The sequence below is a fragment of the Dasypus novemcinctus genome, chromosome 30 (assembly GCF_030445035.2).
Source record: "Dasypus novemcinctus isolate mDasNov1 chromosome 30, mDasNov1.1.hap2, whole genome shotgun sequence".
In the NCBI taxonomy this organism is placed as follows: domain Eukaryota; kingdom Metazoa; phylum Chordata; class Mammalia; order Cingulata; family Dasypodidae; genus Dasypus; species Dasypus novemcinctus.
The window spans coordinates 26,216,422-26,229,661 of NC_080702.1; the positions used below are offsets into that span (position 1 = coordinate 26,216,422).

General features: G+C 48.6%; 1 protein-coding gene across 2 annotated transcripts; it reads right to left on the reverse strand.

The window, feature by feature from the left end:
• Positions 1 to 757: 757 nt before the first annotated feature.
• On the reverse strand, positions 758 to 13,036 carry FBXL12 (F-box and leucine rich repeat protein 12). Of its 2 annotated transcripts, XM_004464694.5 has the most exons (3): positions 12,730 to 13,036; positions 12,552 to 12,624; positions 758 to 2,216 (listed from the first exon to the last, which is right to left on the reverse strand). In XM_004464694.5, the coding sequence occupies exons 1-3, from the start codon at positions 12,813 to 12,815 to the stop codon at positions 1,395 to 1,397; spliced, it is 981 nt and encodes a 326-aa protein (XP_004464751.1). In that variant the 5' UTR covers positions 12,816 to 13,036; the 3' UTR covers positions 758 to 1,394. The 2 variants fall into 2 exon arrangements, with proteins under 2 accessions (XP_004464751.1, XP_004464752.1); XM_004464695.3 differs by lacking the exon at positions 12,552 to 12,624 and having other exon boundaries at positions 12,730 to 12,815.
• Positions 13,037 to 13,240: the final 204 nt, after the last annotated feature.

Consider the following 13,240-nt stretch of genomic DNA (forward strand, 5'->3'; position numbering starts at 1 on the left):
CCCAAGGTGCTAGGTTAGGTCAGAATGCCGGACGATTACGACTCCAATCCCGCAACATCGGGGAGCTCACCCCCCAGCCCCATGGGACCCGGGAAGGGATTTCCCGCTCCACTGCCTAGTGGGAAAGGCACGGGGTGGGGGAAGGTCTCCAGGTCCTCTTTGAAGAGCAAGTTTGAGAAACCAAGCGTGCCTGGCTCAACCCCCCCCTCTCCTGACTCTGCCCGCCACGGAGGCGGCGCTCGGGCTGCCTGAGCAGGTGGGGGCACCCACGGGGCCAGGGCTTAACCACATCCCCTCCCCACCTGCCACCAGAGTAACGCTCAGCTCGTGGGCGCTCGTTATCTGCCTGACATCTGCGTTGCTCAAGTGGGTCGGGACTCAAAGGCTGAGGAAAGCCCCTAAAAGCTGAACCCCGTGAGGCCTGACTCACGCCGCCCCAAGGTCTCCTTCCTGTGCCTGGGCAACGCCGAGCCCGTTCCCACCTGGGGTTCCCACCTTCCCTGTTCTCCCCCCGCTCTTCCTCCGGCTGCTTTCTCTTCGCCCCTCAGGCTTCAGCGTGGAGGGGCCTGCCCCGGCCACGTTGTGTCCTCCCCGGTTTGTCGTCTCTTGGTCGCTGAAATTACTCCGTAGATTTGGGGGCCCATTCGTGGCCCCGGCTTCTCTTCTACAGGCGCTAAGAGGGCAGGGTCTTGTCAGCTGAGCCTAATGGTGAAGACCCCCGTGCCAAGCGATGGCCTCAAAAAAAACATCCACTGAATGAACCAACTGGATGCTTTTACTTTTTTTTTTTTAAAGTTAATTATCTTTTAATTGAAAAATAACAATATATGCTGTGGAAAAATGTGAAAAAATTCAGAATACAAAATCTCAAAAATACAACCGAGAACTATAATTAAACATTTTGATCATCAAACCGCAAGGTGCCGTCACCCTCTGCCCGGTGTCTCTTCCGTGCGTGAGGCGGGCGTGGCGGAGAGCAGGTGCAGGCGGCCCTTCCAGGCCTCCTGGGGGGGCTTGGCCCTTCGGGTCCCCTTCACCCTTAGCCCCGCCCTTCTACGTCGCCCTGTTCCTGAGGACGACTCGCGGGAACAACCCTCCCTCGAGGAGGTTTCTCGGGGCCGGGAGCGGTCAGCAAATAAGGCTTCGCAACGCAACCGTGAGGTAGCTGTGGTCTCCCCCGTTTCCAGACGCGGGGAGCTGGGCCGTGGCCACGTAGCCAGCCGGCACTGAAGTCAGGATTCCAACTGTCCGGAGGCCCTCTCTCCTGGACTGTGGGCCCTGCAGGCCCCCCGAGCCTTCACCCAGCTGCCCGCCCTCTTCAAGAGGCTCCTGAAGAGGGCCCGGGGGCACCGAGCCGGGCCAGGCAGGAGCCCCGGGTGAGCCGAGGAGCCAGGTCACATCCACCAGTCCATGGACTCTTTGGGGCAGGCCCTGACGATGACCATACAGTGGGGCAGCCCCCTGCTCAGGAGCTTCTCGGGCTCCTGGCCCTCCCACCCCAGCCCCTGCAGCTCCAAGACCCGCAGCTTGGGCATGGCGAGGCACGAGGCGAGGATTTCCTCCGGCGAGGGCATTTCCGGGGTGACGAGCGGGCCCAGCAGGCACAGGCTCTCCAGGGCGGGCATCCCCTCCAGCACCGCCAGCCCGGGGGCCGACAGGCCCCGCACGGTCAGCCGGAGCTTGCGCACGTCGCGGAGGTGGCGGCTGACGGCCAGCAGGGTGCTGTCCGCCGAGAGCGTGCAGCCCAGCACCTCCAGCCTCTGCAGGTAGCTCAGCTCCTGCAGGCCGGCGTCCAGCCCCGTCTCGGTCACGCGGTAGGTGCCGCCCAGCACCAGCGAGCGCAGGGCGCGGAAGCGCGTCAGGCCCTGCAGGTGCTCGTCCTGGAAGGCGGGCACGCGGTCCAGCACGATGCACTCGAGCAGGGGCAGCACGCTGCAGTCCTGCTCCTTGCGGAGCCACAGCATGGAGATCTCGCAGCTGTGCAGCTCCAGCGTCTTGAGGGTGCGGGGCAGGCTGGCGATGGGCACCGTGGTGAGGTCGGCCACGTGCAGGCAGAGGCGCTGCAGGTTGGGGCACTTCTGGCCCAGGGCCCGCATCAGGGCGGAGGACAGCTGGGGGGCCTTGGAGCCAGAGAAGAGGTAGCCGCCCATCCGCAGGGAGTAGAGCCGCGTCGCCATGTACCGGCGGAGGAGGTGCCACATGACCTTAGGCCGCATCTGGAAGAGCCAGAGATTGGGGGGACTGCGTGAGAGGCCCGGGGCGCCCGAGTCCACAGCCGGACTGCAGGGACACACGCCCGGACAGAGTTTGGCTTCTGCCCTGCCCCCACCAGAGACCGCCCCAAGCGTAACAAGAAGGTCTGACTCCACCACCCGGGACTTGAACAAAAGCAATGGGGGGAAGAGAAGATCAGAACTGATCTGCGTTGAGCACAAAAGGGGATTCTTATTATCTTCTCCAGAGTACATAAAAAGGCACAGCGTTTTACTTGTTCCCTGATGACCATCTCTGGTAGAAATAAGCACCACAAAAGAAAACTGAGAAGGGTAAAATTGGCCAGGCCTAAGTATTAAAAAAAAAAAAAAAGTAAAACACACAGTAAAAGCTGCAAAAATAAGCCCTGTGAAGATAGACTTGGCAGGAAAAAAAAGCCACAAAATGTAACTGATCGCACTGTGCATTTTGCTGTATGTACATTTTGCCTGAAACTAAAAAAAAAAAAAGAAGAAAAAAAGAAACTGCACAGCATAATGGCATAATGTTTGTTGACTGCTTTTGACACTGGAATCAAATCTTCTTGGCCAAATGTAGATCCATGAGTTTGAGCCCAGGCAAACAGACCCACTAGAAACACTGGCTGTAGCAGTTTGATATAATTGATGAATTCCAAAGAGAAATATTGGATTATACTTGTAATCTGATCTGTACCTAGGCATGACTGAGTTATGACTAGGGCATTGAGTCCCCACCCAAGGGGACAGATAAAACGCATGGTGAAGAACAGAGTTGGGGGTTTTCTGATGTAAGAGTTTGATGCTGAAGACCCAGGAAGTCAGCACCCAGAGGAAAGAGAAGTCCCCAAGAAGGAAGGAACCTTGAAGCCAGAGAGAAGCAAGACCCTGGAAGGGAGGAACCCAGGAAGCCTGAACCCTGGCAGACGTTGGCAGCCATCTTGCCCCAAATAGACTTTGGGGAGGGAAGTAACTACCTGTAAGCTCCTACCCCAACTTACCCTTTATAAAAACCAACCAATTTCTGCTGTTTTGCATCAGCACCCCTTTAACTGACTAATACACTGGCCATCCAAGTCAATGGACAGATACAAAGTCAATAGCTGAATCAAGTCTTCCCTGCAAAATGGATAACAAAAACTCATTCTAAGTTCATGATGTCAAACATTGGCAGGATATAGACAGCAGATCTTCCAGCTGCTAGGAACTGCCCTAGCTACTCAGAGAAATGGTGGTTCCCAAGGAAATTTAAAATGTAGACACCCACTACCACCTGTTCTATTTTTTTAAGATTGCATGTTTGTGTCTTTGCATGCACACAGTGTCTCTAAAAGGATGCCCGAGAAAATGGGAGCATTTGCTGCCTGTAGGGAAGAGAACAGGGTGACTCAGGAGATGGTGGTGGGAGGACGACAGTGAGGGGGGAGTCAGGACAGTGGGGGAGGAGACCTTACTTGCACCTTTTGCTATTTTGCATCTTTTCAATTTTGAATCCTGTGCATAAACTAGTATTTTTGCAAAAATCAGTGTTTCAGGACCCGGCTCCAGCCAAGAAGGCTGAATGAGACACTTCAGGGCTCCATCCCTTCACAGAAGTTTTGAACTGAAAGAGCTTTCTCAAAGCTCTGGAAAACCTAAAGCACTGCAGAAACAAGGCCCAGAGCTGAATCAAGAAAAAGGCTGCGTCAACGCTGTAGGATCTCTGGGCACCCTGGTGACCCTCCCCGACTCCTCGGCGGGCCCTCCCAGAGTGTGGACCCCTGGCCCCGTGGATGGAGGGAGCAGTGTAACCCTCCCGCGCGCACTGGGAGCACGGACATCTGGTGGTAGCCGGAAGCACTCCCCGTCCCAGAACTTGCCCGGTGTGTGGAAGGCAGCTCATCAAGCTCGCCCACAGAACGCTGGGGGAGAGCGTTCAAGCGGCTGCCTGCGACAGAGAATGCGGGTGACAGCAAACTCAGTGGAGTGTTAGGGACCATGAGGGAAAAAAACTACCTGGGGAAGAGGAGACATTCCTATTCCTGTAAGGTGGGGAATTCCTAGGGTGACATGCAGAGAGAGGATCAGGGAGGCCCCTGTACTTTGGCCTCAAGCTATCCTCTAAACTCACTGCACGAGTAAGCGCTGACGGAGAGCATGCTCACAGCACAATCGCAAAGACTGGGAAAGGTGGTGTGTTTTTCCCTTTTTTTTTTTTTTTGGTTAGTTCCTGGCATGCAGGAAAACTCTGTTATATACTAGCTGGATACAAACTTAAGGAACAAACATCGCACTCTAAATCTCTGTGATAACACATTAACATATCAAAATGCCCAGGTTCTGGGGAACGGATGTAGCTCAAGTGGTTGAGCACCTGCCTCCCATGTACGAGGCCCTGGGTTCAATCCCCGGAACCTCTTAAAAATAAACCAATGAAAAAAAATAACTCTCCTCAAGGAGCGGATGTAGCTCAGTGGTTGAGCGCCTGCTTCCCATGTATGAGGTCCTGGGTTCAATCTCCGGTACCTCCTTAAAAAAAACAAAAACAAAATAAGCTCCAAATTTCAATAAAAGATTACAAAAGAGACAAAGTAACAGGAAGTGATAGCCCAGACAAGGGAGAAAATTAAAGTAGTAGAAATCATCCATGAGAAGGACCAGACCTCAGACGTACCAGACAAAGACTTAGTCTAAGGAGAGGAAAGAGTGAAGGAAAGTAAATAGAGCCTGAAGATCACGGGACACCACCAGGTGCACCAAAATATGCATTGTGAGGATCCCAGAGACAAAAGGGACAGAGAGAATATTAAAAGATATTATGGCTGAAAACTTCCCAAACCTAAAGACAGGAATATGCATGTCCAAGACACTCAACGAACTCCAAACGGGATAAACCCAAAGAGGACCACATCATAAAATATAATCAAAGTGTCAAAAGCCAAAGATAAAGAGAAAATGCTAAAAGCCCCCAGAGAGAAACAACATGTCACATCCAGGGAGCCTCAGTAAGATTAAGTATCGATTTCTCATTCGAAACCACAGGCACGAGAAGGGATACTTAAAGTGCTGAAGGCAAAAAAAAAAAAAAAGTGTCAACCAAGCATCCTATGTCTGTCAAATTGTCTTTCAAATATGAGGTGGAGATGAAGACGTTTCCAGATAAACAAAAATAGGAGGAGTTCATCACCACTAGACCAGGTCTACAAGAGATACTAAAGAGAGCTGTGCAGGTTGAAAGAAAAGGACAGTAGAAAACAGAATGAAGCTGCATAGAGAAATAAGGATCTGGTGAGGTTAACAACATGGATAAATATAAAAGCCAGCACTACCTTATTTTTGGTTTGTAACTCCATTTTTTACTTCCTATAGTAGATAAAAGGCAAATGAGGGAAGCAGATGTGGCTCAAGTGATAAGGTCTCTGCCTACCATATGGGAGGAACCAGTTTGATCCCTGGGGCCTCCTGGTGAAAAAAAAGAAGAGAAAGTGGGCCTGCAATGCGCGGTGAGCCAGTGCCCTCATGGTGAGCCAGTGCCCGCACAGCAAGCCGAGTGCCTGTGCAAGTGAGTCACGCAGCCAGGTGATGACACAACAAGAGAGAGAGGAAGGGGAGAGACAAGGTGAAGCGCAGCAGAGACCAGAAACTGAGGTGGTGCAGTTGACAGGGAACCTCTCTCCCCATCAGAGGTCCCCAGGATCGAATCCCGGTGAATCCTAGAGGAGAAAGACGAGACGACAAAGAGAAATAGATACAAAAGATCGCACAGCGAATGGACATAGACAGCAAAAACAGCAGGGTGGAGGAGGAGGGGAAGAAAAAATAAACAGTGCAGTTCTTTAAAAAAAAAAAAAAGGCAAGTGAATGTATCCTATAACATGTAAGAATAAATCAGTGGTTTTGGACTCAATGTATAAACATGCAAACTGTGACAAGAATGGAGGGTTCTAGGAACATAGTTTGTATATACTATTGAAGTTAAGTTGGCATAGAAGCTAACGAGAGTATTAAAGATTTAAGATGTTAAGTTTAAGCCCTATGGTAGCTACAAAGAAAATATCTGAGAATATGCAAGCTCCTAGAGATAGAAATTAGAGTACTGGGAAACGGACTATGGTAGACGGGCGTCCGTCTACCATATGGGAGGTCCGCGGTTCAAACCCCGGGCCTCCTTGACCCGTGTGGAGCTGGCCATGCGCAGTGCTGATGCGCGCAAGGAGTGCCGTGCCACGCAAGGGTGTCCCCCGCGTGGGGGAGCCCCACGCGCAAGGAGTGCGCCCGTGAGGAGAGCCGCCCAGCGTGAAAAGAAAGAGCAGCCTGCCCAGGAATGGCGCCACCCACACTTCCCGTGCCGCTGACGACAACAGAAGCGGACAAAGAAACAAGACGCAGCAAATAGACACCAAGAACAGACAACCAGGGGAGGGGGGGAAATTAAATAAATAAATAAATCTTTAAAAAAAAAAAAAAAAGAAATTAGAGTACAGGTTGCCAGGATGGGGGTCAGAGGAAATTAGGAGTTAATGTATACTGTATACAGGGTTTCTATTTGGGGAGAAGGGAAAGTTTCCTAATGGAAGGTGGTGCAGGTACCACAGCATTGTAAATATCAGTAATTCCACTGACTGGTATACTGGGAGTGGTTGAGATGGGCAAATTTATGTTGTATATATGTGCAATTTTTTTTTTTTTTAAATGAGCAACTAAAAAGACAATGATAATTAAATGTAATACCTGGTCCTGGACAGTATCAAGAGAGGAGAAAAGGCTCAAAAGGACATTATTGGGACACACGGAAAAATCAGAATATAGGCTGTAAGGTTTATATCAGTGTTAAATTTCTTGACCATAACTGCACTTAAGGTGGATGCTTAGGTGAATCTCCTTGTTCTTAGGGAATTTACACGGCAGTATTGAGTGTTCAAGGAGTATGAAGTAAACAACCTACACTTAAGTGTTCAGAAAACAGAGAGAGAAATAGATGAACTGAAAGATTCACGGGCAGAAAGAACGATACAGGAAATGTGGCAAAATTTTTAAAAATTAGTGGATCTGGGTGTTTGGGGATATAGGGGTATGTTGGAGGTCTCTGCGTGGCGGTTGTATTATTTTTTTAACTGTCCTATAAGTTTAAAAGTATTTCAAACTAAAAAGCTTAAAGAAAAAAAAATCAATGCAGTAATCTGTTTAAATGCACACATTGCCAGCAATACCTCTTTTTCAGAATTTACTGTAAAGAAATACTAGTTTCTGGCAGCATTGTTTTAACCACAAAACTAGGATAAAAACTCCATATCCAAGGATGACAAGAGTCACACAGGCAGCAAATGGAACAAAGTAAATCTAGTGATATTAACACAGGTAATTCCTCAAGACCTGAGGGGGAAAAGGTGGCAAAATGATTCCATGAAGATAAAAGACAAAGAAACAGTACTATAAGAAGCGGGAGTGGCTCAACTAATAGAGCAACCGACTGCCTACCATACGGAGGGTCCAGGGTTCAAACCCAGGGCCCCTTGACCCATGTGGAGCTGGCCCACACGCAGTGCTGATGCGCACAAGGAGTGCAGTGCCACGCAGGGGTGTCCCCTGTGTAGGAGAGCCCCACGGGCAAGGAGTGCATCCCATAAGGAGAGCCAGTGTTGGAAACTGAGTTACAGTGGCCTCTCAAGGAGAGACGTGCTGTCTCCATGGCTACGCTTGCAACTTAAGGAATGCGGTAATTGAGAGTTCCCGGCAAATGGGATGAAGCTGTTAAAGGCTGAAAGAAAAGATGAGCACATACCTTTCGTAGTGAATAGAACACTTAAGACTTTGTACCTTAAGATTTTTTAAAATTCCTTAGACTATGGGTAATGCTGATAGTTAATACGTGTTGCTGCTTGATGACATGTAGGCTACGTGTTCCTGCTTATTGGCACGTAGGCTACATATTCCTGCTTGTTCTCACATACACTGGGGGTATATACAGAGCCCCTTGTAAACAATAAAGTTGCCTGAGGAGTCATTACTCGCAGACCCCCTGATCCCAGCTCTCTCGTTCTTTCTGTTTCCTTCTCCCCTTTCTCCTTTCTTTCATTCCCGATACCCTTTGGGTCCAAATCTCCAACAAGCCACCCCGCGTGAAAAAAGAGCAGCCCGCCCAGGATGGCGCCACATACACGGAGAGCTGACGCAGCAAAATGCGCAACAAAAGAGACACAGATTCCCAGTTCCAGTGGATAATACAAGCGGACACAAAAAAACACACAGCGAGTGTACAAAGAGAGCAGACAATGAGGGGAGGAGGAGAGAGGGAGAGAGAAGGAGAGGGAGAGAGAATACTATATATTTCATGAGTACAATTATTCCAATAATAATGGGGAAGATTTATTGAGCACCTGCTGTTTGCACTGGACACAGCCGGTATAGGGGAAACATCTTGATCTGAATTTCACGGCAAGCAAAAGGTACAGCCAAGATTCCAACACAGCCTGATTCTAAAGCCCAATCTCACTCTCATGACTACTGAGTTTTTCTGCCCCTATAAAGTCTCATGGATGTAAGTGCATAGAAGATGGGCTGGAAGGAAATGCAGTCAGTTCTCAGTATTTGCAGTAGTTATTATGTTCTACAAAGTCTCTGCGAACAGAGCCTTTTCAGGGACCATGGGGAAAATACAGGGTTAGGTTCCTGTGAGCCTCTGATTACATTTTCACCATACATGGAACAAGGTTGTGTAGAAGAATACAAAACCTTGTTCCAAGTATACTTCTGTTTAAAGAGACTTTATTTAATATATACTGCTGATTCATTAACATTGAACTCAAGCCAACAGCACTTCAATTCCTGCCCGAACAAAGCTAATCTAACACACACATTTTCTCCTTAGGGCACTAAACGGAACAACAAAAAGTCACTTGTTTAAAGTGTGAGAGCTGAAACAAGAAGGCAGTCGCCTTGTGCCACTGCTCAACTGGGAATGTGCACATCAGGTGACTCAAAATTGTCACCACTCTGCACATGTTCGTGACTAACCAGGAAAGCATAGCAAATATTGATTTTAGGGTTAAAAACAGTCAGTAGATCAATTCACAAATACAGAATCCACAAAGAATGAGAATTATTTCAGACTTGGTAACAGTGGTTACTCTGGGGATGGGAAGGGGTTCCAGGCATAAATGTCAAAGGCTCTTAGCTTTTTCTGTGGTAATATTTCAATATTTACCAAAAAAAGAGAGAAAGAGAGCACTATAAACAAATAATATCTAGCTAATGGTATGTGGCTAAAGAGTTTAAGGGATAAAGTGCACCCATGGCTGCAGCTTATTTTGAAAAGCATTCAAAAAAACCAAGATGGATTAATGGATACAAAGAGGGATGAATAGATAAGCAGATGATAGAAGTAACAGCGGGAACCCGGGTTCAGTTCCCGGTGCCTCCTGGAGAAGGCGAGCTGATGCAACAAGATGGTGCAATAAAAGAGACACAAAGAAGAAAGACAATAAGAGACAACAAAAACCAGGGAGCTGAGGTGGCTCAGGTGATTGAGCGCCTCTTTTCCACAAGGGAGGCCCTGGGTTCGGTTCCCGGTGCCGCCTAAAGAGAAGATGAGCAGACACAGAGAGCACACAGCGAATGGACAGAAAGCAGATAGCAACCACAAATGATGAGGGGGGAGTAAATAAAAATAAATCTTTAAAATAAATAAATGTGACTAACCATTAATAGTAGGTACCTCTAGGTGTTCTCTGTACTAATGAACTTTTACGTGTGTTTGAAGTTTTTCATTAAAAAACAGTGGAAAAAATAACTAGCACAGAAAACAAATCATTTTAAAACACCGCTTCTCTCGATAATAATTTCTACACGGAGCCACAATCCCTCATCCAAAACCCTTGGGGCCAGATGGGTTTCAGAATTCAGAGTTAATATGGTGCAAATACCACATGGTACAAAGACCATATGTAATACCATCAGTGGGGCTAGGACAGCACCCCATAATCAGATTAATATTTCTCAATATCAGACTATTCTAAGTGGGGTAAAGGAAAAACATGAATAGCCTCACATTGAAGCAGGCTAGTAAGATGGGGAATCAATAGATGAATCTGGAACCTGGCAAGAAGTCCACGTGGACATCAGTAACCCCAAGATGGCTGCTGGAGGACCACCCACACCCACACACAAGATTCAGTCATCCAAAACAAGACTTCCTCAGGAAGCCAGAAGCCCGGGATACTCCCCAAGGACTTTCTCACTGGGCCCTCATGGGGGGATTGATGGGGGGGGGGTTATAATCATCAAAACAGCAAACAGCTGGGACTCTCCCCTGCCATTAGCAAAGGAGTGGAATAATCAATGGTTCAAAAAGCAAGTGCAAGGCCTGAACTCGCTCACTCTCCCCTCTGGACCCCTGTTCCTGCCCTCCTGAATAAATTACTGGTCTAACTCACCCGACATGCTCTTGAAATTCATTTCTGCAGCATAGTCAACAACCTAGACAAAACCTGGTAGTAACACCGATGCAGGTGAGATTTTGCCACCAAACAAATTTGCGTCAAGGTTACCTAAACTACTTTTCACTTACCAAGCTTTTAGATTTTGGGGTTATAAGTGAAGAACTGTGGATGATAAAATATAAATGACTCTCTCCCTTAGATATACACTTCTACGTTACAGAGTAACTCTTATCTGGACACAAAAGGACAGAAGGATGTTCTTGTTACTTCAAGAGTGGAACAAAGATGAGACAATACCTGGGATGTAGTTAGAAATACAGATCTATTGCCTCCAGACCTACAGTCAGAAATCTGCATTTGAACAAGGTCCGCCCTGGTGATTCATATGCATAACAGAGCTTGAGAAGCTTCTATTTAACAATGACTGTAATTTAAAAAGTTGGAAAAAAAACGAAACCTCTTCCACCAGAAAATGGATAGACATATGGTGGTGTATTCATTAAAAGGCAGTTAAAAGGAATGAACTAGCTCTTCAAGTGCCAGTAAGAATAAAGCTCAAAAGCAATGTTGGGTGAATAAGGTTAGGTGTAGATGAATATATAAAGAACAGCATTATCTAAATAGTAAAAGAGCCACGTTAACAATACTAGGCAGATTAGTTTGGGGAATGGGAAGACAAATTTTTAAAAACCTGGCAGAAAATCGTGGCCGGGAAACACTTGGCCATGGAACGCCATCTGGAAAGACCCCCCACCAGAACACTGCTGGACGACTCCGACAAGAATTCCCCACTTAAAATGGGATTTTGCCTGGCATCAAGGAAAAGCCCTGGAGATTCCCAAGGGGCCTCGTCCTTGCCTCGCATCCCCTCCCCCACAGGACACTGACAGGTGGGGTAGTCAATCAAAACAGCAAACAGCTGGGGCCCCGCCCTTAACCTCAGCCAGGGGAGGAATAAAGGTTTAAAAGTAGCCACGCAAGCAAAAGCCTCTCTCTCTGCCTGGATCCACCCGCCAAGGACACCTGGGAACCTGTAATCTGTTGTGTTTTTTCCCCATTTCTATTTTCTTATCTCATTTTCTTAATAAACTACTGGCCTAACTAAACCGGCATGTTCTTAAATTATTTTGTGTAACACAGCCAAGAACATAGAGGAATCCAATTACAACACTGTGTATTGTTGATGGACACACACATAGGAAGTAAATGAAAAATGTGAAAAGAAAGATATGATAGTGGTCATCACTGAGAAGAGTTTCAAAACGTGCAACAAAATATCTGTTTTATATGTATATATATGTACACATATACACACGGGCATGTGTTTCACAAACATGTACTGTTCTACCAAAAAAAAAAAAGGTTAAAATAGGTTAAATCTAGGTGGTAAGTAGTTGTTATATGATCCTCTACACATTTCTGGATATTTGAAATATTTCCTAATAATAAACAAGAAAAAAACTAAATGGAAGGAAGTTGGAACGGTTCCGCTGTACTATACAGAAAATTAATTCTGGAAATTATGTTGACTCTGGGAAATGATTTCTCCATGAAATCTCACCAATGATGATAATACTTTGATAATGCCGTCATAGTTAGTATTTACTGTAGGCTGACTATATGCCAGACACTTTTTTTTTTTTTAAGATTTACTTTTTATTTATTTCTCTCCCCTTCGCCGCCCCCTAGTTGTCTGCTCTATGCCAGACACTGGTTTAAGCACTGCACGACCTCGGTGAATCCCCATATTAGTCCCGTGAGCGGATAACGTCCTTTATCCCCACTGTGCAGATGGGGAAACTGAGGCCCGGAGGGGCGTGGTAACCTGCTGAGGTCGCAGATGAGAAGGTAAGCTACGGAGCCGCACAATCCCGAAACCGGACCCAGACTCAGACCCGCGTACCGTGTAGACAGTCAGGTCGACGTGTCGCCACAGCCACCGGTCGTCCACCAGCCTCTTCCAGCGGTGACAGACCCTGGGGGAGGGGACTCGCCATTAGAACGACCCCGGCCCCGCCGGGACCGGATCCGCACCTTGGCACGCGCCCCCCGCCCTCCCTGCCCGACGGGCGGGGCCGCACCTGGAGATGCGGATCCGGTCCCGGACCGGGAGGTAAGAGAAGACCTCCAGCAGGACCGAATCCGGCAGCTCGGCGAACGTCGCCATGATCCCACCGACACGCACTTCCGCTTCCGGCTACGGGGGACGTCGGGAGGGCTGGAGGCCGCGGCGCCCAGTCTTTGACGGGGAGTTCGACTTTCCTCCCGCGGGGACGCGTTGGGGTCCCGGGAACGAACGAGCCCCGAGTCGGGGCCGGGACTGCCCGGAGTTCCCAACGGACGCGAAAGACCCGGCCCGGAAGGCGCGACAGGGACCCTATTTGACGCCGGGGCGGGCCTGGGGGCGGGGCCTACTTTTGGAAGGCGGGGCTGGGGACAACGGCGATGGCCGGAAGTCGTGTGTGGGGCGGGGCCAGATGCTGGGGGCGGGGCTGTGGGCGTGATCTAGGCGTGGCTGGAAGGTGGGGTGGGGCCACGGTGGGGCGGGGCCACGGTGGGGCGGGGCCACAGGAAGGACACGGTGGAAGCAAG